This window comes from Colletotrichum siamense (genome assembly GCF_013390195.1).
Source record: "Colletotrichum siamense strain Cg363 chromosome Unknown KSG_Cg363_contig08, whole genome shotgun sequence".
Taxonomy (NCBI): Eukaryota; Fungi; Ascomycota; class Sordariomycetes; order Glomerellales; family Glomerellaceae; genus Colletotrichum; species Colletotrichum siamense.
In genome coordinates this window covers 866,060-891,904 of record NW_023501021.1, presented here as the reverse complement: position 1 = coordinate 891,904, position 25,845 = coordinate 866,060, and the positions used below count along the sequence as shown (strand labels likewise).

The window sequence follows — 25,845 nt, the reverse complement described above, 5'->3', positions numbered from 1 at the left end:
CACCTGTCTGAGACGATAGTATTAGCGAGGAGGAGGACGACGACGACGGTATAAATGACGGCGATAACAGAAGCGATAATAACCATAGAAGCGACGACGACGATTGAAGTACGACGATAAAGTAGAATAACGACAGGAAAAGTAGTCAACATGGCACAGAAAAATAGGCGGTCTCTGATAAGCAGCCTAAGGTTTGATGCTTCGCTCGACTATGGCAGAGCTTAATAAATGCAAGAACCTTCAAAGTTTTGCCTTATCGACGACGTTTCTATCCTTCTGGAAACCTTCGACAAGCTCAACCACGTACTCAGCGCAACCATAAGAGCCTTGGTATCCCCAGCCCGCGTGTCCATAGTTGTGGACCACAAGAGTTCCCTGTGTCGACAAGTTGGGATCTCTTTCCAATCGGACACCGTTCTTTCTCCAGGGCCGCAAGCCAACCCCGTGTCTTATGATTTCGACACCTTCGACACCCTTTCCATTGGCAAGCCGTGGAGACAACGCCACACAACGCTTGATGATTCGCTTGGCGATGTCCATATCAGGTTCCGGGTTCCAGTTTCCCTTGTCGTAAGTGCCACTTAGCACAGTACCTCCTCCAGATGCGCGCATCATCAAATACGATATTTCGGTGTCTCCATCATCCGTTCCCGATATGTTATAGAGAGGTCCCGCTTCGTTCCGTACCAGGACGGTCTGGCCTCTGATTGGGACAACGGATTTGTCGAGAACGCCCCCTAAATCACGAGCCAGAAGACCGGAAGCATTGACGAGGACGTCGGCGTGGTTTCCGCTGTGGTGCATCATCTTCAGGTCATCGATATGAGAGACTGCACCGCGCTTGAGAACAACCCCCTGTGCTCTGCATTGACCAACTAGCCAGGGCAGATAAAGAGATGTGTTGATGCAAACACCTGTGTACTCAAAACCAGAGTCCACTCCCTGGGGAAGTTCCTCCTGTTTCAGGTCGCGGTAGTCTGAGAACAGATCGCGAAGCCATGAGTTTGGAGAGAAAAGCGGCCCAAACGGCACATCTTCGCCTTCAAAGTCTTTGTTCCGGCGGTAGATGTGAGTTCCTAGTTGACATGAGCATCAAGATATGAATGGTATGACTATCCCAATACTACGTATCTTAGAGTTATAAAAGACAATGACTTACTTTGAAAATGGATACCAGCTTCAGGGACAGAAGATGCCAGACGTGACAGCTCTGGCCAAGTACGGCGCTCCCACCTGCTGTCTTCTTCTTCAGACATGCTGAAACCTTTCGTCATTTCTTTTCACGCCAATGTTGAGTGGATTTTACTTACGGTTGGAAGGTTGCCCCCGCCCAAGGTGACGCATATTCGATGTCATAGTCTCCTGGCATGTGCTTCGCTACGATCGTGACAGAGTTGGCCTGATTCTTAGACAAAAGCAGGGCGGTTGTGAGACCTGACACTCCAGCGCTGTCAAAGTTAGCTCCTCTGATCTTGAGAGATGAGAACAAAGAAATAATCGTACCCGAGGACCACAATGTTTGTCGTTGCAGCCATTTCAATAGTCTCATGCACCAAAAACGCCTGACAATATGTTGGTAATGTTAAGACAAGTGAAGTTCGAGATGCGAAGCCTTTTCAATAAGTGGTGCAATCTACTTCTAGTAAATTGAGGATAGGAAGTCAAATGTAATCTTTACCGTCATAGCAATGTGGAACGAACGGTTGGATGGGGTAGGCACATATCATGCAAGATAATCGGATGCGGCCGCCGAACCCTTCCCGACGCGTCAACCCCGCACACTAATTGCAACCAAAGGGGTCCAACACCTTGGATTGGGCTTCTGTTTAACCAAACGATACTTCGTTTTTGAAAACTGCGTTGAAAAATGAGACCGGCGGTGAGGGCCAATTGTGTTGAGAGAGTCACCATCTTTCTGCGCAGTGTGAATAATAGCCATGCCGGCACGTTGTGTTTACACGTCATAGGACCGCTGGCAAGAGTAAGAATCTACGCCATCATCGAATCTCTTGAAGGACATCGTTAACTTGGCATTACACCAGAGGGAGGAGGGACTTGACCGGCTCGGACGGTTGACACTGGATGTTGTTTCAGAAGAAGCCGGCGGCTACGTGGAGAAGCCAAGACTTGAACCTCTAAAAGGTTCCAATTGTCCCGAGCACCGAGCAACCCGCCACCGAGGAACGCCTAGAAGATGCGTTGTATTAATGACCAATCTGGCTGCTTGAGATTATCAAATCATCATTAAAACCATGTTCGTGGGTTGGGAGCCAAGATGACGGATTCTACTCCATTCGAGATCTCATGCCGGTAGTGAGGAGGGGAGGGTGTGACAGACCAATGACGTTGACGGATCGGTACATCTCCACGCGACAACTACCCCTTCCCTGCCCGAAACTTTGCCCCGGATTTCTGGGGAAGGGTAGATCTTCTTGACAGCTCGATTTACAAGCATAGGAATTTCGGTATATTTATGCGCGAAGCATGCTCTTTAATAAGTGCCGACGGCAGTCTCTGTGATAACGGGTTGATGTCGCAATGGTCAAGCTCGGCCAATATTATCTTGCTTTATTGACCAGAAGATAACTGTTGATAATAACCATCATTATTGTTCGCTATGGGCTTGCTGTGGAAGCATCATTTTCGAGGCAGGAAGCTTGTCTTCGCAGTCACGGCGGCCTCCTGCCAGGCCTTCCTGCTGCTGGGATACGACCAGGGTTAGTTCATCATGCGCGATCCTCCTAACGCATCAGATTGATGCTAAGTCTCGCCCTCATCTAGGTGTCATGTCTGGTATCATCGGTGCCGAAAATCGATTCGCCCGGGACTTCAACAATCCGGATCCCGATATGCAAGGCAATATCACCTCTCTGTACAACATTGGATGTGTCGTAGGCTCAATTATCTCCTACTTCATCGGCGAAAGACTTGGTCGGCGGAGTATGCTCATGTCCGGAGCCACAATAATGATCATTGGTTCGATTCTCTTGGGAGCGTCGGAGAACCTCGCCACTCTACTTGCTGGTCGCATCATCACCGGTATTGGAAACGGCATGAACTCATCAACAGCACCCGTATATCTTAGCGAGTGCGCTCCAGCCAGCATTCGTGGCGCTCTCCTGACACTTCAAGGGACGGTGACAATCCTGGGGGTTGTCATTGCATACTGGACCGATTGTGAGCGACCCTGCCTTGACCGTGAATCAGATGCTGACTTCATTCCCCAGATGGTACCAGTTTCTACGAATCATCTTTCCAATGGCGATTTCCGCTAGCCTTCCAAGCGTTCTTCGCCGTCTTCATTGTTCTCCAGATCGTCGGACTTCCTGAGACACCTCGATGGCTTGTTGCACGCGACCGATACGAGGAAGGCAGAGACGTAATCGCTGCTATTCTAGATAAACCTCTGGACGATGAAGCCGTTGGAAGAGTGTTGCTGGACATCCAGTCCGGGCTCGAGGAGGAGAAACGCGACGGTCCGCTCCGTTTCAAAGAGCTTTTCTCATGGGGTTCTCAACAAAACCTTCGCCGGCTGATCCTTACCATCTCCGTGCAACTTGGCCAACAATTCAGTGGCTCCAACATGATCAACTACTACCTGCCAGGTCCGTCAACAATATTCTGCTCGAACCATGCTAATTAGTTCTAGTGATCTTCACCGATACGATGGGCATGGATCGCGAGCTCGCCCTCATCCTAGGTGGTTGCGCACAGATTACATACCTCGTCGGATCCGCAATTCCAGTCTTCCTCATGGACCGGTTTGGTCGTCGTGTACTGCTAATGTGGTGCTCAGCTGGATTGAGTTTCTGTTTTGTCATGGTTACAATACTGTTGACCAGGGGCTCCAGTGGAGCAGCATCTGGAGCAGTTGCCTTCATCTTCCTATTCCAGCTCTTCTACGGCGTTGGATGGCTTCCTGTAAGTACGGAAACCTGTTGGAAGCGCATGCATAAAGACTGAACGATTTTAGGTCCCATGGTTTTACCCGTCTGAACTTTCGACCACCCGAGTACGCTCCAAAATGCAGGCAATTGCTTCTGGCTGGAACTGGATGGCCGTCTTTGCTGTAGTGAAGATTACCCCTATTTCCTTCGGTGGGTTTGACTATTCTCCAGTATTTGAAGCGGACTGACGAGAATTTACAAGCAAACATTGAGTGGAGAACGTTCATCATCTTCGCCGTTCTAAACATTCTGTTCATACCCATGGTCTACTTCTTCTACCCAGAGACCAAAGGACTCGAGCTGGAAGATATCCCGCTCCTGTTCACGAAAGGTGGTATCACGGGCGGAGTTTACTCGACTGGTGGAAGAACAGTCCAACCGGGCCAGCATGCCTTGGAAGCTCGCGTAGATTCGAAGCAAGGTGACATTCAGTTGGATCAGCTTGAGGAGGTGAGGGCATAACCTGTCTCATGTTATTGCTATTGCTCAAATGATTTGCATGTGTTCCGAGCTACGTAATAGTTCGTTGATATCTCTGAACTTAACCTCCCCAAAGTACCTCTCGCGCTGATGAAGGGCTTCCTCCAGAGGCACAGCAGTTGCACCAGCTAGTGACCACTCGTCAATGGTAGCCCTGTACCACTTTTCGACTTCTCCCTCATTAGCCAAGTCTCGAGATATGTCGTCTTTAGTGACGTGTGTTCGCTGTGTACAAAGTCAGTCTATATTCGTACGGGAAACAGGACCGACCAACAGTTAATGTAACTCCATAGTAGCGCTCGACCTTCTCTATTGCTTGGTTCCATGATCCGATCTCTCCGAATACATAGACATGGTCAGGCCACTCGTCGTGAGATACGAGCTTCACAACTGCCTTCGCTACATCTCGTGCCGCTGTCCAGCACACCGGTTCATCCCCAGTACCGATCACTCGAACGGTTCCTTCCTCCATGTTGATCGGCCATCCTTGAGGAAAGGGGCTAATGTAGCTTCTTGATCCATCAGGCTGCTGAACGAAGTAATCCGCTAGCCATCCAAGGTTGACAAGAGTCCACTTGATCTCGGACTCGTTCAGTAACTCCGAGCGGAAAGCTCTCCGCGCGCGAGCGATTCCGCGTGGGATGTTGTCAAACTTGCGCAAATTTCCCAAGAACTCGCTGGGTATAAACCGCTTGCATGTCTTGGAAGCCTTGCAGGCCAATAGCAGTGCCTTGTGCAATGACGTGTAGAGCGCCGGATCGTCGGTGTGTAGGGTCGAAATGAGCACGGTGGCGTTCACTTTTTCAAGAACAGCCAAAACGCTGTCGGCAGAGTACTCATCTATTTCATGAGTAGTAACACCTAATTTGGTGAAGAATTCGCGTTCCTTTCGGGATATGAGAAGCACATTGTGCGTGTTGTCGACTTTGAACTCCTCGGCGAGATACTGCGCGAGATCACCGGCACCGGCGATAACGACAGTCTGTTTATCCTCAGACATGGTGCCTAGATGCAAAGAACTATGATTAGCCACTGTGGTAGGCCATATGAGGCAGCTCTGGGCAATCAAGCTACGTTATCAACGTTCACATCGGGATACGCATCCGATGCCGCGGGGTTACAGCCGGTAGTGCATACAGAAGTATTCTCAAAACTAGCAGGCTTCAGCGATGACCACTAGGGTGTCTTATCAGACCTAATTTCCTGTGACATCCTTCTCCCTTCCCCGCATGTATTGCCGGGTGTTGATAGCCAGGCATGAGTTCATATGTAAGCGGACGTTGCTTGGCTCCCGGGGTTCGTGGCCCCCACAGCCGAACAGATGACAGCGCCGCCCGGATGGAGATGCCGTAGCGCGACTCGGCGTCCGGGGAGTCTATGCGCCAACGTCGCCGATCACACCGGGGTCGGCATACTTCGTTTTGCACAATGGATTGACTGATTCACGAGTACGTCTGTCATAGTGCGTCTTATTCATTTGGAAGGAAACCTGGCAACAAAGCCAGAAGAATGAAATAATAGACTCTGAAGTCATAAATGGTCCTTCCACATATTGTACAACATGTTCTTCTCTCAAACCAATGACAGGTAAGTCATCAACCTCCTCCACAAAGGTCTACTGTAGTATTCGTTGAGAAATTGAATCTCTTCGTCTCTCAGCATATGCCTTCCGGTTACCAAGTCAGCTTCCGCTGGATCGACCCAACGCGAGCGCCTAATGAGCTTGTAGCCAATTGTAGCACCCACGATCATCAGAAGGCCGATCATGTACTCGAAAAAGTTCTCGGCCGAGAAATCGTTCTGCAAAAGAAATGTCAGGTACAAATAGGTACAGAGCTTAGACGCCCTAGCGACTTCGGCCTGAATTACTCACCGAAGGGTTAATAGCCGCATAAACCAGACAGACCATAAGCATTGAGGATATAATAAGACCCCAGATGGGTGCAAACGGCCAGGCAATAGACTTCCAGGCGAAGTTTTGGCTAAATAACTTGTCGTTCTGTGCTCGCAAAGCAGCATGAAACCTCAAGTTCGTGAAGGCAATGATAGCCCAGTTGCTGAAAAATGAGGCGCTGGTGATCGAAATGAACCAATTCAACGCCGTGGTTCCACCACCTTCACCTAACGTTAGTCTATCTCGCTGGTGAATCAACGAATGAGGGATCTTAGTGCTCAAACTGAGATAGCTCAAGATAACACCCACGACTGCGCTGATGAAAAGAGCCCATCTAGGACGGCCTTTGTCGTCGCACTTCGCCAGAACCTGGGGAAGCAGACCTTGAAAAGCCATGGTACGGATGATCCGAGAGGGAAGGTATATCGACTCCAATGCAATGGCCAATATGCCAATGATCATGCAGACGTTGATGAAGTCTGGAATCCCCGCTAGGCCCGAGTTTCGTGTTGCGATAACGAAAGGCGATGCTGCCGAGCCGGATCCGCCAAGGAGAAGGGGGTCGTCTGATGGGACTATGATGCCGATAAAGATCACGCAAACCAGATACATGAAGCTGACACGGATTGGGACCAGAGTCGACGCGTGGGCCATCGAGTATCTTGGCGAGCTGGCCTCTCCTCCCATGACGCCAATGAAGACCTGGTCCCCAACTGCCCAGATAGCTAGAAGTGCGCAACTCGCAAAGCCCTAGGATCACATACGTCAGTCGCCTAGAAGCTCCATTAAACGGGAATGCCGAATCATTACCATGAATCCGTTCTGGAACGCCTTTCCTTCACGCCAGTAGCTTCCATCTTTGACAGATCCAGTGGGCCCGGCGCCAGCGATCAGGGCAAGAGAGAGGAAGATAACGAAGACGAAAAGAATGATCTTGACAAGCGATCCAATGGATTGAAGCCAAGCGAAGAATTTGTTTGGGAGGAAGAAGACGACGAGACAGATGCATAGAAAAATCGAGACTGTTTGTTCAGGCGGTAATTAGTTTGAAATCAGTTAAGGTACAATGAAAGAGAGAATGACTAACTCAAAGCTGCGTGTGGTACTGCAGTCGTCCAGTACTCAATTAAAACGACGAAGAACTCAGCTTCAGCTGCGAATACCGCGATCCAACCTGTTTCGCAGTCAGTGGGAAGGACATACAACGAAGGAGACAATGGATTTGAAGATTGGGACCCAGACTTACCGAGCCATTCGGCAAAACCTGCACCAAAGGCCAGAGCAGGATCAACCCATCGACCGGCATAGTTGACAAAGCTACCAGAAACAGGGAAAGCGATGGTCATTTCACCCAGGCTTTGGAGATTGGACCAAACTCCAGTGCATACAATCAAATAAGCCAGGAACATAGTGCCGGGGCCACCGGTTGCTAACGCCTTGCCAGTCGCGATGAAAAGCCCGCTGCCCACGCTGGAGCCTAGGGATATTATCTATGGCCATGCGTTAAACCTAGCAACGAAGGAGATGTGTATACATTTCGATAGAACGTACGTGAATATGCCGTGGACTGAAATCTCGGTGTAAGTCCCCTTGCCCCTGTTCATCGGATGTAATCTGACCCTGATGGACAGATTCAGCGGTGCGCACGGGAGACAACTGCTTCTCCTGGTCTGGTTTCTCGGAAGCGTGCATGTCGGATATCTGAGACGTCTGCATTGTGAACAACAGTCGGTGGGTGTTTGCAGAACTCGCAGCTGTCCAATTTTACTGGTATGAAGATGTCTATGACTGTCAATATCGCTTGATTTTCTTGGCGATGCAGACTAGCTTGGAGAGCGCTCGAGATAGAATGCTGCAAAGGCCTGAGAATTGGGACATCGGTGTTCTGTCAAAACTGACCAGACGAGGCTACCATTTATGGGAGCTTTTCAAGGCTTAGATTGAAGGAAATATGATTACGATTTCCAGAGACAAGAAAGATGACGCCGTATCTGCATTGCATATCTCGGGCACGTTACATCGACGATTACAAGGGGATGTCTGGGGTGATGTGGGTCGAATCTCCGGAACGAGTATCCGATGATAGTGATTGAGTTCGATATCTCAAAAGCAATAGCGTTGCGCGTTTGAGAGACGGCTATCGGATTGTACGTAAGCTGGCCGAACGCTAAGAAGCAAAACTCGAGGGCGATAGGGAAGGATTCTCGGTGCCGGTGAAGCACCTGTTTCTGACTGGTCCTGCTATCCAATGCTCCTTGTCGTTCTTGCAGGTCATGTGTCTTCCCCTTCGCTAGGCTGTCTAGGCTTGCAGGGCTGGCTGGTCTGAGCAGGCCTCGAACGGCTTGGGCTCTTCTTTGCTGATTGCACGAAGTCGAACGAATGTGTCAGAGAAATAGCAGGCCTCAGTCCGGGTAGTGATAACCGAATGCTCAAGGTAAATATAAGCCAAGGCGCATGTGTTACGGAAGATCAAGCGAGGTGGCTAATACCTCGGTTACTAATGACGACCATGAAATGACGTGCAAGGCGCATTGTATTTTGTAGAACGAAAATAAAACTAGTCAAATGTGCATGATAACAGTTTTTGACCTTGGTCGTGTTTGTCTCTTTCCATCACTGCATCGCGGACCCAACGACGACCGCGCCCGCCAGAACCATGAGGCCACCCACAGATATAGCAGCACCTTTGGCAGAAGCGCCGCTGTTAGCGCTGTTCGATGTCGATGGCTGGGTTGCGCTACCGGTCCCATTCGCCACCAACGCAGTCAGCTTGGAGTCCGTTGCGAAGGAAGCGGAGACGGAGGTTGCGTTCTTGCAGCTCGCGGGTTGGGTGCCTGTACCCTCGACGAAGTTTACGGCGGAGCACTAGATCGTATGCATTAGTAGTTGTCCAGAGACAAGATATTGGGGAAACGAGCAGGGAAGCATGGAGACTTAGATATCTGATTTGACCTTCAAACCAAAAAGGTATCGTGCTGAGATGTTGTCACTTACTTGGTAGAGCAAACCGTCTGGTCCGTCGGCGACAACACTCAAGACGCCCTTCTTGCCGACCCAGCTTGCAGGTGCAGTTACGGAAGGTTCGCAAAAGTCGCCCAGCCCCTTCTGCTGTACGATAGGAAACAGCTGTTTCCAGTTCGAAGCAGCCGTCTGATCCAGTGTACCACGGAACAGCCAGTTGGCCTGAGGGTGCGCAAGCAATAACGAGATGGCCTCGCCGCTGACGTGGAAATCTGTCACGTTGTCCTTGGTGAAGTCTGGAGTGAAGCTTCCGCAAGGAGCAGAGCCCTCGTTATCATCGCTGAAGCCAATTGTGGGCGGAGAGTTGAGCTTGAAGTGTGCTTGAGCCGCCGACACCAGCAGCAGAGCTGTAGCAGCGATCGATCGAATTGGTGCCATGTTGTATTAACGGACGTACGGCGGCAGGAGAATGATGTGTAGGTGACTGAGTATTATGTAATGATAGTGAGAACCAGCCTCAGTGAAAACGATACTGCGATTAAAACGAAACTTTGAATCAAGAAACAAAAGGTTTGTGCTGTCGGATGTCACGCAAAGACGGAGGGTGCTGCTTGGTGATAAATAGTCGGCCAAGGATGTCGTAAAGGCTGCACAATATCAGTGAGCAAATTTGGGAAATACATATAGTAGTATCATGCTTTCCCACCATGTAAGGCCAGTCCCTGAAAGACGGCTGTTTGAAGAGAAAATGGAGCTTGCCGGTGCCGGTAAAACGGCTCCTTAGCATCGTTGCCCAGGGAGCAGATGACCAGTGTTAGCGGCACAACGCCACACCCTTTGGAGCACTACCAGAACTCTGAGGGAGATTGAGGCAGATTTCGCCTTTCCCAGAGTTGCGGCAAACACCCGATGTACGAGAAACAAGCATTTTTTCCACGATCCAGTGACAACGGCATACCACGGTTCCTGGGTGCCGGTGGCTGAAATGGTGAAACTTAGTTCGTGGCATTGAGAAGAATTGAGCTTGTTTTGGCACGAAGGCTCTAAGCTCTGTTGAGACGAAGACAGACCCCTTCTCGCGTTTGAGAACTAGTCGTGTCTTTATATTGCATAAGAGTAGCTGGTAATTGAATAAATGCGGCCACCCAACCCTTTTTTCAGGGGATCACGGACTGGACGGAGATCCATGCGGGCGCAACAAAGCATATCTGAAGGCCCCATGTAACTGCGGGCTTTCTTCAACTTCATTAGATCTTCAATTATATGATTGGTCAGAATATGGTTTGATCTCCTATGGTGTTATATGGTTGGGCGAAACCAAGTCCCAGTCCACACGAAGAGGCCGGAAGGCTCCTTTCCTACGGTGGTACATGCGGGGGAAGAAGCCCACTCACATGGTACAGCATACATGGATGTGAGAAGAACGGATGATGCAGGATGACTTCCCAAGAATATCCGAATTTGTAAGTAGTTCACCGTCACTGGTTGCAGTTGAGATATGTCACAACGATCTTTCCCCTCCGCCGCGTGTGCCTGAAGACGTCAGCCAGTTTTGTTTGATTTTGACGTCGGTTGATATGCTGTTTTACCCAAACATATACATTTCCTTCTAATTTGAACTTGATTTCTTCTTTCATCGTTTTCAAAAAAATCCCGCGCTGGAAGCAGGCCTTCGCATCCGTTACATCGCACGACATCGTCCATTTTAGTGGCGTCTCCCATCATATTCGCCGCGATGGATATGAGTAACATGGGCGGCATGTCCATGGACATGGGCATGAACATGTTCCAGACGACAAACATCGAGCTGGCTCGTGATTTTTGGATCATCATTGGAAGCGTCCTCGGCAGTATCGCCGTCCTGCGGCTGTTGAGTCTGCACCAGTCACGTACCAGGTAGGTACGCCTTTATGTTCTGTTTTGGTGTATGATCCGGTGGGAACACTATTCAACTGTAGTCTTTATCGTCATCGTCTTACTTGATGGCTGATTCAGACATTTTCCAGACTTCGCCGCCTTACTTCAGGTTCCATCCGACATCCTACTCGACCAACCAATGGCTTCCAGAAGGTCTTTGCAACGATGACAGCCCTCTCCAGAGAGATGAGCTATCCGCAGCTTTTCATCAGCAAAGCATGGCTTTCCTGGATGAGCCCACCGCCGTTAGGTCGTTCTCTGGTATTGCTGGTTTACTGGATCATAATCGCATACATGATGGCGGCTGGGACAGCCATCTCGGACGGATACTTCTGGGAGCGTATTGGCTTTCGGAACGCCTGGATTGCCACCATGCAAGTGCCGCTAGTCTACCTCTTGGCGTCTAAGTACAGCATCTTTGGCCTCGTCGTTGGCTCCGGCCACGAGCGCCTGAACTGGCTTCATCGGTGGGTGGCTCGCACTCTACTACTCTCGGCAACGGTTCACGGGTTCTACTTCTACACCGAATGGGTTCTCGCCGACATGGTTGAGTTGCAGATATCGATGATGGGCCCCATGATCCGGTATGGCTTTGCGGCTTGGGCAGTCTTGGCCTTGCAGTTTATCACTTCTCTTGGCCCACTCCGGTCTCTCTGCTACGAGCTCTTTGTAGCGCAACACGCCATAAGCGCTGTAGTTTTCCTCTGGCTTCTTTACGTCCATGTTCCCAGCTACGCGCAGGCAGCTATCTGGGTCTCGGTAGCAGCTGTTGCCTCCGATCGACTTGGAAGAACAGTACTGCTCGTTCGCAACAACTCCCAGATGAGCGCAGGACGGCGGCTCGGTCATCCCGCTCGGGTCAAGATTTCAGGATTGCAGACAACGGTTCTGACCATTGAGAACATCGACTTTAGCTGGAAGCCAGGCCAGCACATTTATCTATGGCTACCAGGGGTCGGACCGACGCAGACTCATCCATACACCATCGCTGGTGTAAATCAATCAACAGACAAGGAGAAAAAGACGCGAAACAATAGTATGCATTTGGTTGTACGCAAGCACGCGGGCTTCTCGCGCAGACTTCATCGCTTCGCCTCTCAGAACGATGCCCAATCTAAGGTTTTGACGGCCTTCGTTATGGGTCCCTATGGACATCCACCTGCAAGTAGCCATTACGAGACCTTAGTCCTCATTGCGGCCTCTACTGGCGCCTCCTTTACTCTTTCCATGCTAGAGGGCGTTATTACAACAGACAGGAAAACTTGCGTAACGCGGGTTGACTTTCTTATCATGGCTAAGGAAGCAGACGAGATCGCATTTTACGTTGAGCGTCTACAAGAGTTGAAAGCTATGGTGGGACGAGGAAGCAACTGTATGGAGTTGAACGTTCACATTGCGGTAACGGGCGGCGTAACATCTCCATCCTCGTCAGATTTGACGCGGTTGGTCAAAGACAGACCTTCGTCTTTTGCATCGGGCGATTACGATATAGAGGCCGAAAAAGCGGCCACGAAGTTCTCAGCGATGACTGACATTGAAGCTGATGGCGCCCGTCAGGCGTACAATAACACCGGGGCCAGATCTTCAGCGAAGATCAACCTCTCGACCTCGCGGCCGGACATCAAGAGCTTCATACGACAACCGATTGAAGCTGCCGGCGGAGAATCCTTGGTTGTTGTTTGTGGTGGCTCGTCTCTAGTAGCTACAGTTAGAAATTGTGTCGCCCAACTCTCAGACGAGAGAGCCGTACACAAGGGTACTGGGGCGCAAGGAATCTGTCTACATGCAGAGCAGTATGGGTTCTGATTTGAGGTCTAGAATTCTGGATGGTTAGCAACGCGAAACGGTCATGATTGAAGCGAATACTGATGCAATCATCACTGATCAGAAGGAGGTAGAAGGAATTAAAATATAGCATGTGTTATTATACGTCTTTGAACTGAGCAGAAAGCAATACCCCTAAGCTTGGGTGGAAGCCCACTGGGTACCGACAGGCGGAAATTCGCTGAATATCAAGGACACATGATTCGACTTTTTAGTTCTCGCATTTCAGACTCATGAAGTCAATGACCAGGTGCCCAAGGTACGATTGTTCCTTACATGACAGTCGCAACCTCATTTCAAGTCGAATGTTGGTCTTGCTGCAACATTAACACGAAGCTTCCCACTCTTTTTTGTGTATTGTAACTTATTCCAAGGACATACGATGCGTCCTTTTCATCGTCGCCGCCTGGTCATCCAGATCCCAAGGTCACCTATGACAAATACGTAGCTGCTTAGGGCAAGATGCAGCCGCCCAGACGGCCCAGAACGGAGCGATTGCTGACCAGGGCCTATCAAAGTATCTATGGCCAACCAATTCTCGCGGGCCAGACTGCTCATTCTGACTGGATGAATGGAAGCGTCGGCGGCCGGCGGCGCCCGAAGGCCCTGCGACTGCGGAAGATAGCGTGTGCTTTCCTTGTCTGTTGCTTTGCTATCATCGATGCGTCTGTGACTGATATGTGAACATGAAGACTGGGATGGTGCTTACTCTGCAGTGATCAACGATGCAAGCCATGAACTTGATCAAGACGGCCAGCTCAAGTATCAAATGTTTAGCGCTGGGGGTCTACCAAGACAGAATTAGGGATAGGGGCTAGACCCACGGTCAGTCACTCGTTTCGCGGATTTCGAACAAGTAAACGAAGACGCCGAGCTGTCCGGTCAATTTCTCGGTGATCGTGACGTCTTTGAGTGGTCAGGCTGGATAGCCGTAAACGCAAGGTACCCTGCAGGACCGAGATACTACAGCGATTGACGTTGGAGCCACTTCAGGTACAACGTCCATGAACATGTACAGAAGCTTTAGCGGGGCAATGGTAGTTCTGATAGTGTCTCCGCGTGCGACGGTATCTCGACAGCTAATTTGGTACGTTCACAGTGTCATAAACTGAGAAGGATTTCTCGGCCTTGTGCAAACCTGCGGACGGCGCAAGCACTTTTGCCAGGAATTGATCATCGCAAACCAGTCATGTTCAGTCTGTGGAGTTTGACAACTCAAAAGTACGAGTTTGATCACTGAAGGTATACAATGTTGAGCGGAATTGGTCCAATCGCTGATGACAACATGCCGGGCAAGCGGAAGCAAGCCGATGTGGTGGGAATTCTGCGCTGTAGATCACTGCAATTCGAGCGTCAACAGGGCCAACAAGAACCTAAGCACTGAAGGTACCGTGCAGGCAGACGGGGACAACGCCTCCATCCAAGACGTCAGCATGAAACAAGGAAATTTGTCGGTTTTCCGAAGCGGTTAAATTTTCGCTTTGCCGTGTCTAAGAATCAACTTTGAACCCCGAGTTAGTTCAGGCATCAAACAGGGCTCGTCGTGGTCTCACCGCCTTGTTGTAATCGCTGTTGCGGCTATTTGATTCTCGGGGTTGCCGTGATCATTTTGACGCATGAAGGACGATCCGGGCTTGCAGACCACTGTTCTGGAAGAGCACACATGCGCTTACAGGCCGCATTAAGACTGTGATGCCACCCAGTCCTAAATCAGAACATGGTGTCGTAATCGCCCCCTGGCCTTTCTGTTTGAAAAGAAGCCAGCAATGGCTGGCTGAGAAACGGCATCTGCAAGTTTGTTTCACTGGGCTACACCTGAAAATCCTCCAGAGCCATTATGCACATCTGGAAACAAGGCTGATGAGAATTGGCCGATTAACGAACCAAAATGCATCTCTGCGTCAAGGCCTTTGATTCTGTGGGGTACGTATGCCTCGGCGGGATGGCAACCCCGTGTCTTGTTATCCGAACAGGTCCTTAAGCTGTGATACAGCGCGATGGTCATCGAATTCGGAGCGGCCTCGGCCATGTGCATACGTGGTCGGCTCAAGTTGAAAACTGTGAGATGCGTTAGCAAGAGATCCTACTTACCTTCACCTTCCCGGAAATGGGGGCTCTGGGGCGAACCATCTTTAGTCCGCATCGCTTATTCTGCTCATGACTTTTCAGCTATCTGAAGACCGTGAGAAGGCAGATTTGAGTGAGCCCACACCTCCTCTAGCACTCTAGGCAGCAGCAGCTAGCAGACGACGCCGTGTTTTTGAGGCTGCCCATGATAGGGCAATCCGAATTTTGTGTCTATTCCAAGCATTTGTTCGTGCCCAACGATCCCGTAGGGCTTTCATCTTTGTAACAAAATCGCGCCCAACGCTATGATGATTATTGTGAAATGTGATCCGAATCGCACGTCCCCCGACGACAATTAAGAGGTCGCTGGTAGTAAACGCCTGTTGTTCATGGGACGATGTTTCGATGGCATCCTGCAAAGGTATTAATACAGTTCTCTCCTCGCTGTCCCGCCCCTGAAGTCTTTTCGATGAGCAAAGTCATTTTTCTCTTGACGTTGAAACAAAGACAGACATAGTCTCGAGCAGCTCAAAGCGCACACTTGCCGGTCTCCAACAGCAGCAAGGCACTTCGGGCCAGAATAATCGAGGTTCCATGTCTTACCCCCACCAACCTTACGACGCCCAGCAAATGGCGAACTCGCCGCCACAGCCCATACCTTGTCGTTCTTCATCGCACCACTTTGGTATGGGCCACGCACAGACTGGCCACCCCCATTCATCCCCGCAGAACGCAGCAGCTGGCCAGCCCGATGGATATTGGTATCAGCCGGCGGCACAGCAGCAAATGGACTGGAATGCAACTTTGCCTTCTCAGCCTTATGGAGGGAGCGGGAACGATTTCAGCACCGCACAGCCTGACCCCGCCATGGGTGATGGGATTCCCGGCGCGTACTATTCGTCGAGCATGCAGTCGGCCTCCACAGCTTTCACAGTCGGAACCCCGTCATCCCAGGATTTTAGGCACATGGGCGCTTGGAATCCACCTGGAGCCAACTTTGATCCCGTACCAGCCCAAGAAGATCCCCGCGGCCGTGACCCAATACAATTGAACTTGCAAAATCTCCCAGGGAGATCCGAAAGATCGATGTCGACTTATGTCAACAGACCTAGCAGGTATGAGTTTCTTCCGGCATCTTGAGAGCTCTCTAACTGAAGTAGCAGTCCAAATCATGATGAGAAGAAGAAAAAGAAGAAACACTCCAAGTCCAGCCATCGTCAAAAGTAAAGGATAAGGAAGGGGGTATGGGAGGAGTGTAGGATATGGCATGACATGAGCCATGAAGTCACTCATCATAGCATTTCGACGTCACCTATCTTGAGAAAGGAAAACCTGGTTTCTGTTGTTCTCTTATCCCCGGCGGCGTGAAAAGTTCTTGTTTGGTATTTTGACGAGAGCTGTACTAGTAGTTGTCGGTCAGTGCAATCGAAGGGTCGTAATATTGCATAGTTAAAATCGTTCTGGTCAAACATCTGAGTTGATGTCAAAATTAAAATGCTGTGAAAAGGAGAGTGGGCGCTAGTGAGTTATCAGGCCACGAGCGACCTTCCATTATGACCAGTAAACGAACATGCACTACGAATAGCCCTCTACATCAAATCACCATGCTGACTCCTTTTCGACCCGGCGAATAGACTTCGCCCTGGTGCTTTTCAAGCTAGATGATTGATCAGTCCCATTATTTTGCTTCCTAGCTTGTGGTCATACCACGGCTACCTGGCCAATGAGGTGGAGTAGCAAGGTGAGGCGAGCATTTGTTGAACCCTGTTCCCGCCCTGACAACTTTGACTCGTCCTTAGTGACTAGCGGCTCCGTTATCCATATATCGCTGCTCTTTTCATTGGTTAGGTCGTCAGTTTTTCCCGATGTTCATGGTGGACCATCACGCGCGCCGAGACCTCACGAGTCCACACAAGGCCCTTGGAGATAGCTTCAGTTGCTTAGACCATCTCGACTGACAAGGTGAGGATTTCCTACTCGTATCACAGCACCATCAGACTGTTGATCGGCGTGGTATGTAGGAATTGAGGGGTCATGAGAAGGCAATGTCAACACGTCTGCCAAGGTGCATCCCTTGAGACACAACGTGCCACTCATGACACCCTTCTCCTCCTGTTCGCGGGTGACTGGCTTGACGAATTGATCATGTGATCACTCACAAGAAGCTTTCGCCAATCACTTTGACGTCTTGTGTCTGCGAGGCTATATTAAGGAGCTGCAGAAAGCCGCTGTCGCCCATAGGACAGTTCCTGGTCAGACCCTGAGGCACCCCCTAGGCCAAGTGCCGGTCAAAGCGCCAAATAGCATTTCACTTTCCACTGAAGTTGCCGTCAATTCAGAGTTTCCTACCTCCCGGTCCCATGCGTTGTAATCGTACTAGTGACGGGTCGTCTATTTAGTGCGATCTTCGGTCTCCACTGTCGCGGTATCCTACACTAGTAGGATTAGACGCAATGCTGGCGGTAAACTGCGAAGAAAAAAGTTAGAAGGGAAGAAAGATTCATGTCTGACGTTCGTTTTGGTAGTTAGCGTACCAATTTTGCTAGCGAATCCGTGATTATTTCTCTGAGCGACCTGTGGTATAAAACGTGCGTATCGATTTCACAAGCTCCTAAAGTCCTGTTATCTAATGTCATATCTGCTATGCATAAATCATCACTTTGATGGAATCATTACTATTTGTGGCCCACTATACGGGAAATCAGGACTCACAGGCAAGTTGAAGATGGTGAGAACATCATATATCACGCAGGTTGTTATTTTAATATAGTTGTTTCTGGAGGTTGAGGCCATGCGTAACTCGACTACACTCCAACCCTTTGCTACAACTTTCGCTTGAATCCGGCTTCAACACATTCAGCCAAAACACCATATTGTTGGATTATCCCTTGTAACGCACGAATTTTCGTCCAGTTTACACAAAGGGGCTAGCATGAAACATCTACGCATACCCTTGATTCTGCAGTTGAGAGCATTAGACTACGCATCCAACCACACGTAGGTTCCATGGCCAAGGCTCTATGACCTAGTCAATTAAGTTCATCTATGTCAAAATGGGCATAGGTTAGTTTCGACGTCTTTTAAGACTTTCTATAGGAATTCCAGTTGTGCTGTGACAACTCCCATACAACCACCACGTCTTTCTTCAGATAACTACTGATTTCGTCGCATGTACGTACATTCTTTTTGTACATTACTTAATGTTGGTCTCACAGGACCAGCTAGCTAGTAGGGCACTATAGGCAGCAAATATCGTATTATATTAACTACGTTAGTAGTGATATAGATAAGGTTAACTACGTTAGAGGTAGTAGCTGCAATTGTAGCGTTAATTGCAGAGGCTAGTGCTTTATATAATCGCTAATTATATAAAGCGTACCTAGCTTAATTAACGCTATAATAAGCTAGTGTTACTAATACTAGTAACTTTCTCTTTTTATTAGTATTAATATAGTTAATAGTAACTATAATATAATTCAAAAAGAAGTTATTAAATAATATATAACGCAAAAAGCAGTAATTACTAGTAATTATAGTAATTACTTATAATTACTTATAACCCCTATTTTAGTAGTTATTCTATAACTATTACTTAATCCTACTTTAAGTTAGTATTAGTAATTAGTACTACTTAGGCTTATATAACCTATCCCTCTATCTATATTATTACTAAGTTTATATTAAAGAAGTATATAAGGTATTAGTTAGGTTTTATTTTAGTAAAAGTATTAATAAAGTTATTATCACTATTAATTTAGTATATTTTATATAGCTTATAGTATTTATATAACTACTATAAAGCTATAATATTAATTATTAAATACTTCTCTTTTATAATACTTAGCTTAATAAAGCACTTATATAGTAAGTATAAATTAGTATAAATAATAATAAGTATTAGAAGTAGGTTAAGCTATTTAGTAATTATTTAGAAAGTTATAAAAATAGTATAAACTATATTAATACTAATAACTATACTATAGATTTTAGAGGCTAATATACTTTAAATAACTTACTTACTCTTTATTAAACTAAAATAGATAATATTACTATTAATTATAAACTTATTCTTATTAAAAAAGGTTTTATTAATAAGAATAATAGTAAAACTAAGCTATAACGTTAAGTTAATATTATTAGTAAATAAGCTATTAATAAAAATAAAGAGTTTAGCAGTTAATAAGTTAATAAGTATAAATATTAACCTTTACGTTAGTAAAGCTATCTACTACTATAGTTATATATTAAAAGCCTTAATATTATTAAGTAAGAGGTCTTAATACTAAGTAGCAGTTAATAGATTATAATATACCTTAAGCTAGTAGATTAATATAATATATACTTTATATATATATTATTTAATATATTACTTCTTAATAACGTTAAGAGTAGTATTAGTATTAATAAAAGTAAGCTTCTTACCTTAACCCTTCTAATAGAGGATAATAGTTCCTAACTTATTAATATTAATAATACTACTATTAAATATTAATAGTTAGTTAATAGTAAGTTATTACTTAGCTTTTATTATAAATAAGGCTTTAGTTAGAGCTTTATCCTTATAAGCTGAAAAATTAGTATTAGTGAGGCTTAAAATATTATTAGTTTATATATTAATAACTATAAAGTTAGGGTTAATAGTAAAAAGGACTAAAAGGTAGGGATTATAGCTTAAAGTAACTATCTAGAGAACTTCTCTATAGTAATAGCTATATATAGCTTATTAGTAGGTGCTAGCTTTAGTAATATTATAGAGTAGCTTAATAACTCTTATAATAATACTTTCTAGGTATTAGTTATAAATCTAAGTAAATAAGTGTATAAAGATTATTCTATTAAGCTTTATTACTAACTAAACGTATATTTATGTTATATTGTGAAACTAGAAGATCTTATTAGAAAGTAGTAACTATAAAGTAATAGTAAGGATAAAGCGTTAGTTTATATACTATATTATTAGAGATTATATTAAAATTACTTCCTTATTATTATTAGTATATCTTTAGATAATAAGGTAGGACTTCTTATAAAGCTTATTAGTGTTCTTATTTTTAATCTTATTAACTATTTATAATTAGAAGATATAGATATTTATATACTTAATAAGGTTATATATAACTATCTTAAAAACGCTTTAATTAATAAGTCTCTTAATTTCAGCCTTATTAGATTACTTAAAGAAGTAGTTAAGTATATTAATCTTACCTACTTTATAGAGCTATATAGCTAAGTTAAGGTTAGTATATTCCTTATTAGTTATAAAGACTTTATTAGTAGTAAAGAATATAGTAGTAGTATTAATATTATTAACCTCTAATATAAAGTTAATATTAGGAGTAAGGTTAATATTAACTATCTTTACTATAGGTATCTATCTTTATAAACTTTAGTGTAGTTTATTTAAAAGTAGTTTTAAGTGTTTTTCTCCCTTATAAAGCTAGCTATATTAATATAATAGTAGTAATACTAGTACTAATAATCCTTCTTAGTCTTTTTTTACTAGTATTATTAATACTTTAAGGGTATTTAGTAGAGAGTTAGTATTAATAATATCTTTATCTAAGTTATTATAAAAAAGCTTAATATAGGTTAATTAAAATATTCTTAGCTTATAAAGTAGATTAAATATATAATCCTCCCTATTAATAAAGAGAAGCTTATATAAGCTAGCTTAACTTTTATTCTTATACTATATAAGAATATCTAACTATAGTAAGAAAGCTAGTATTAATAATATACTTAAGCTATTATAGAGGGTAAAAGTATTAGAAACTTAGTATTTAGTATATATATAGTAGAGTTTATTAGTAGCTTTTTATATAGCTTCTTAACACTTAGTAATACCTAGAAATAATACTAAATCCTTAGTTACTTAAAAGTAAACACTAAAGATAAATAAGGTTAAGATTAAACTATTAAGCTTAGTAGTATTATTAATAGTCTTAATAGTTATCTATAGGACTTACTTATAAGGGATAAAAAGGTTTTTAGTATAGATAATATTATAGGTATAGTATAAAATAGTATAATAACGTTTAACCTTATTAATACTATAATAAGCCTTAATAGAGACTTCTTTAATAGTAATTACTAAAGTATAAGTAGTATACTTAAATTTATAGCTATAGAAGTTAGTATTAATATCTATAGTAATAAAGTCTAGAAAGCCTTAATATATATTAATCTAATATATATATAAAGCCTCTTAAGTATACTAAGCTAATAGATCTTTAAGGAAATAAGCTATATTAAAGCTAGTAGTACTATTAATAATATAAAGTATTAGTTTATTATTATTAAAATATATAATATCTATAAAGATCTTATAATTAAACTTATAGTTATTATAAAAAGTAAATCTAAACTTTTTAGGTTAACTAGTATAAAGTTAATAATACTAATAGACCTTAGTTAGATAAGTAAAAAAGCTTTTATTAACTTTATACTTAGCTTTAATAAGGATATATTAAAGTCTAATAACTAATAGGTAACTAAAATAGTAATAGAGTTATTAAAGTTTAACCTCACTAAAGTAGTAATAAGTAATTAATTATTCCTATTAGAGAAATATCTAAAAATACCTCTATTTATAGATAACTAAAACTCTAAGGTCTTTCTACTTTATAATATTATTAAGGTTATTAAATATAACTTCTATCTTATCTATATTATAAAAATAATATAAAAAAGGTATATTTATTAGTATAATATAGAAAGTAATAAGACTAAGTAGTATAAAGACTTTAATAGATCTTAGTAAGTAGATAAAGTTATTAAAGCTAAATCTAATAATAGCTACTCTTATAGCGTTAACTTTAAGGTTTAGTATTAATTATTAAAGTGTGAAGACTTAAGGTTAGCTTACTATTAAATATTTAGAGGTGCTAGTATTAAGTAGAATACTTTAAAAGATTATTAATCTATACTTTCCTTTAAAAGAAAACTATAAGGTATATTCTTTAAGCTTAACTATAGTATATAGATCTTACTTAGTAATAATATAGAAAGTAGTATTATTACTTAATATATTAGTAACTTTAAAGCTATTAAAAGTAATACTAGTAAAGTAAGAAGTAAGAAATTATTAATTTTTATTATCTAAGCTATTTAACTTATACTAGCTATCTTTAGTATTAAAGTTATTAATATTAAGAGTACTAAAGTAGTTTAATATATCCTTATTATAGTTATTAATAAGAAGGTTATTAATACTTTTAATACTTTTATACTATACTAGAAAGTAATTAAAGGTAGAGGTAGAGGTATCCTTATTAATATATATTTATTTAAAGTAGTTAAAAGCTTTATAGTAATCTTTAGTAGGGTATTTTATTAACTAATAGCTTATTTCGCTATAAATATAACACTTCTTCTTAGATTTAAGAAGTATAAGTTAAAGGTAATATTAACTATAAGATGTATATAAGTGATAGCTAAATTAAGAGCTATAGCTATAGCTATTATATTAGTAATTAGTCTAATATTAATTATTAATAAGAATAGGGTTTATTATAAAGTATTTATAAGCTTAATTTTATATTATAATACTAATAGATAATTAAAACTAGTTAGTAATACTTTTATAATCCTTAGTAAGGTTTATAAGAGTATAATTATACTTAAGTATACCTTAATAAGTATTAAAAACTTAGTTATAAAAGGTATTATTAGAGTAGTAAATAGTAGAGAAAGTATACTAAATAGTAATAAGTTTATTAAAAACTATCTTAAAGTACTTTATTTTAGTCTTATTAAGGTTTTTAAGAATTATATAGTTAAGAGTAATATTATACTATTTAGAGAGATATATTTAATAAGACTTTTTAGTCTTAAAATAAGCTTTAACTTTAGTAATTAATCTAATAAGGTTAATAGGCGTATTATTACTATAAAGCTTATTATAATAATAATTAAGTACTTTACTTTTAAGTATAATAGAGAAGATACTTAAGGTTTAAAACTAGTTAATACTAGCTTTAATATAAAAGTCCTTAAAGATTAGAAACTTAGAGTTAAGGATATTATATATATTACTCCTAAATTATATACTATTATTATATAACTTTATAAGATCTATAAGTTAATAAGAGGATAGCTAATTAAATATAGTAAAGTTAAATATATTACCCTTATTAAAGTTAATATTAAGGCTTCTTAGATAGGTAAAAATAGTTAACTAATAGGTTTTAATAAAGCTTAATTTATATTAGATTAGTCTAAAAGATAGAGCTATATATAAAGAAGTATAACTAAAAAACACTAATACTTCTAGCTTAATACCTTTAATATTATTAAAGAAGTTAATATCTTTAATAGCTTTCTTAAGAGAGGGAAACTTAGCTATCTTATTATTAATATCCTTATTAAACTAATAATAAAAGTCTTAATAAAAAGTAGTATAGATATTAGAAGTAATAGATTTACTATTTTATATAATATAAACCTTATTAGTAATAAGGAAGTCCTTAAATTCCTTTATAATAGCCTTATTATAATAGTTAAAAGTAGATTTTAGTATATCTTTAAAATTAGTAAAAGCTTAACCTTAGAAAGTAGAACTAATAAAGCTATTAAGTTAGTAATACTCTATATTAAATAAGAAGTATAAAGCTACTTAACTTTAAGTAGTAGTATTTAATTTTATATTAATATTATTAAGCTTACTCTAAACGCTATAGTTAATTATACTATAAACTTTAATAAAGATAGGGATAAAGTAGTTATTAACTAGAGGTATTAGAGAAACTAGAGGAGCTAGAGGGTTACTTAGAGGGTTTCCTAGAGGGGTTATAGTAGATAATTTAGATATAGTTAAAGAGGCTTAATAATAGTTATTTAAGAAGTTATATAGGTTATTAAAGGTATAAAGGGGTAAATATTAATATTCTTAATAGAGTAAGGTACTAAGTTAAATTATAAATAAGGATTACTATATTATAATTATAAAAAGCTTATTAAATACTATAGTAACTAAAGCTTATTTATTTAGTAGATAATTTATTACTTTATTACTCTTATTTAACTTAATATAGCTTAATAGTAATTAAAGATAGAAGTATAGAGGTTAAGAAAGATCTCTATAATAAACTAAAAGTTAGTTAACTATATAAAAAAGAGTACTAAAAGTAAGTATTAATAAGAAAGTAAGTAGGTTTAATAAGTAATATTATTAATAAAGTAGTAGAGTTTTAAGGATAAGGAGATAGTATAGTAGTATTATAAAAGAAGTAAAAAAGCTATATAATAGTATTATAGAAGGAGTATAAGTTATTAAGGATAAAAAATAGTAAAAAATTCTCTTATAGCTAGTAATTAGTAGTTAGTATTTAGTAGTTAAATAATAAGAAAATCTTATAGTAAGGTATATTATACACTATATATATAGGTAGTTATTATTAAATAGGCTTAAAGTAGCTATTTACTATTAATATTAACTTAGTAAAAAAGAAGGTAGTTAAAAGCTATTAAAAGTAAAGTAATCTTTTATTTACTTATTTAGTATAAAAACTCTACTTATAAGGGGTAAGAAGCTAAGTAAAGTAGTTAAGAATGAAGTAAGTAGTTAACTTTACTATTAATTATAAATTAATAAATTAATATTAATATTAAAAGTTAGGTATATAGTAGATACTCTTTAAATAAGAAATAAGAGTAGTTACTAAGAATATTCTAAGCGAAATAGACTATTTCTTAAGTTATATTATAACTACTTCTATTAAGTATAAAATTAGAAACTATAAAAGCTATTATTATAATCTTATTATTATTAATACTATAGGGAGATATTATTTAATCTTATTAGTACTAGTAATATTAATATTAATATACTCTTCTTAGAGATTAGAGGAGGGTAAGTTTAAAGTAGCTTAAGTAAAATAAGCTATCTTTTTAAAGTTATAACTACTTTAGTAATATAGGTTAATTAATTAAGCATTTTTAAGTAGAATAGATCTAAATAAATATTAATAAGACTACTTCTTCTAAAGCTTTATTAATCTATAGTTAATTAATATATTATATAGTAATAACTATAAAATTAACTACTAATTAGTGTTAGTTTTATAGGACTAGCTAGCTAGTAGGACACTATAGGTAGTAAATATCGTATTATATTAACTACGTTAGTAGTAATATAGATAAGGTTAACTACGTTAGAGGCAGTAGCTGCGATCGCAGCGTTAATCGCAGAAGCCAGTACCTTACGTAATCGCTGATTACGTAAGGCGCGCCCAGCTCGATTAACGCTGCGATGGGCTGGCGTTGCCGACACTTAACAAATACACAATTCTGCTTACCAAAGCCTATGATACATATCCAATTTGTCCCCAGGACCCAATTGAGCTGCACAGACACCATGCAGCTATGCCTGCCCAGGTTTGATATACCAGCCACAGAACTCCGGCGATGCATGTCTTATCCGCGCGACCTTGCGCAACTGTACAGGCCTCCAGAAAGATTACCCATTCAATATGTCTTATTGTGTTAAGTTTTCATGCAAAGGTGTCGCCATGTGTACGGGCGTCTCCCGCGAGTGCACATGCCTTGGCTTGGCAGCTGGGTATCCGCGCCACGACTTACTCTGTCGCTGCACCGAGACCAGCACGACCAGGCTCCCGTAGAACCATACCAGGCACCAACAATTGGGAAGTGTGCCTCGTATCTGTCAGTTGTATGTTGTCGGGAGTTGTTGCTAGTGAAGATCCGCCCTAGAGGCCCTACGTGGCTGGCTCCCATCCAGAGAATTGTACACAGGCT

The 25,845-nt window shown here is 42.0% G+C and overlaps 7 protein-coding genes across 7 annotated transcripts; 3 read left to right on the top strand and 4 right to left on the bottom strand.

Annotated features, from left to right (window-relative positions):
• Positions 1-240: 240 nt before the first annotated feature.
• On the bottom strand, positions 241-1,535 carry OXDA-0 (D-amino-acid oxidase; the record flags this gene model as incomplete). The annotated part of the gene is made up of 4 exons (XM_036643711.1): positions 241-1,076; positions 1,160-1,257; positions 1,311-1,448; positions 1,504-1,535. The coding sequence occupies 4 exons, from the start codon at positions 1,533-1,535 to the stop codon at positions 241-243; spliced, it is 1,104 nt and encodes a 367-aa protein (XP_036490824.1).
• A 1,082-nt stretch (positions 1,536-2,617) lies between these two features.
• Positions 2,618-4,409, top strand: STL1-3 (Sugar transporter STL1; the record flags this gene model as incomplete). Its single annotated transcript, XM_036643710.1, has 6 exons — positions 2,618-2,717; positions 2,782-3,177; positions 3,228-3,605; positions 3,650-3,921; positions 3,974-4,097; positions 4,150-4,409. The coding sequence occupies 6 exons, from the start codon at positions 2,618-2,620 to the stop codon at positions 4,407-4,409; spliced, it is 1,530 nt and encodes a 509-aa protein (XP_036491019.1).
• Positions 4,410-4,433: 24 nt separating this feature from the next.
• swnR-0 (Oxidoreductase swnR) lies at positions 4,434-5,427 on the bottom strand (the record flags this gene model as incomplete). The annotated part of the gene is made up of 2 exons (XM_036643709.1): positions 4,434-4,652; positions 4,702-5,427. The coding sequence occupies 2 exons, from the start codon at positions 5,425-5,427 to the stop codon at positions 4,434-4,436; spliced, it is 945 nt and encodes a 314-aa protein (XP_036491018.1).
• Positions 5,428-5,999: 572 nt separating this feature from the next.
• HIP1-0 (Amino-acid permease GAP3) lies at positions 6,000-8,037 on the bottom strand (the record flags this gene model as incomplete). Its single annotated transcript, XM_036643708.1, has 7 exons — positions 6,000-6,227; positions 6,301-6,542; positions 6,606-7,071; positions 7,132-7,343; positions 7,409-7,495; positions 7,568-7,811; positions 7,873-8,037. 7 exons carry the CDS (start codon positions 8,035-8,037, stop codon positions 6,000-6,002), a joined length of 1,644 nt encoding a protein of 547 aa, XP_036490614.1.
• An 897-nt stretch (positions 8,038-8,934) lies between these two features.
• On the bottom strand, positions 8,935-9,720 carry CGCS363_v011858 (Uncharacterized protein; the record flags this gene model as incomplete). The annotated part of the gene is made up of 2 exons (XM_036643707.1): positions 8,935-9,186; positions 9,316-9,720. The coding sequence occupies 2 exons, from the start codon at positions 9,718-9,720 to the stop codon at positions 8,935-8,937; spliced, it is 657 nt and encodes a 218-aa protein (XP_036490615.1).
• Positions 9,721-11,017: 1,297 nt separating this feature from the next.
• Positions 11,018-13,005, top strand: FRE7-1 (Ferric/cupric reductase transmembrane component 7; the record flags this gene model as incomplete). Its single annotated transcript, XM_036643706.1, has 2 exons — positions 11,018-11,178; positions 11,289-13,005. The coding sequence occupies 2 exons, from the start codon at positions 11,018-11,020 to the stop codon at positions 13,003-13,005; spliced, it is 1,878 nt and encodes a 625-aa protein (XP_036490620.1).
• Positions 13,006-15,957: 2,952 nt separating this feature from the next.
• Positions 15,958-16,317, top strand: CGCS363_v011856 (uncharacterized protein; the record flags this gene model as incomplete). The annotated part of the gene is made up of 2 exons (XM_036643705.1): positions 15,958-16,205; positions 16,254-16,317. 2 exons carry the CDS (start codon positions 15,958-15,960, stop codon positions 16,315-16,317), a joined length of 312 nt encoding a protein of 103 aa, XP_036490621.1.
• Positions 16,318-25,845: the final 9,528 nt, after the last annotated feature.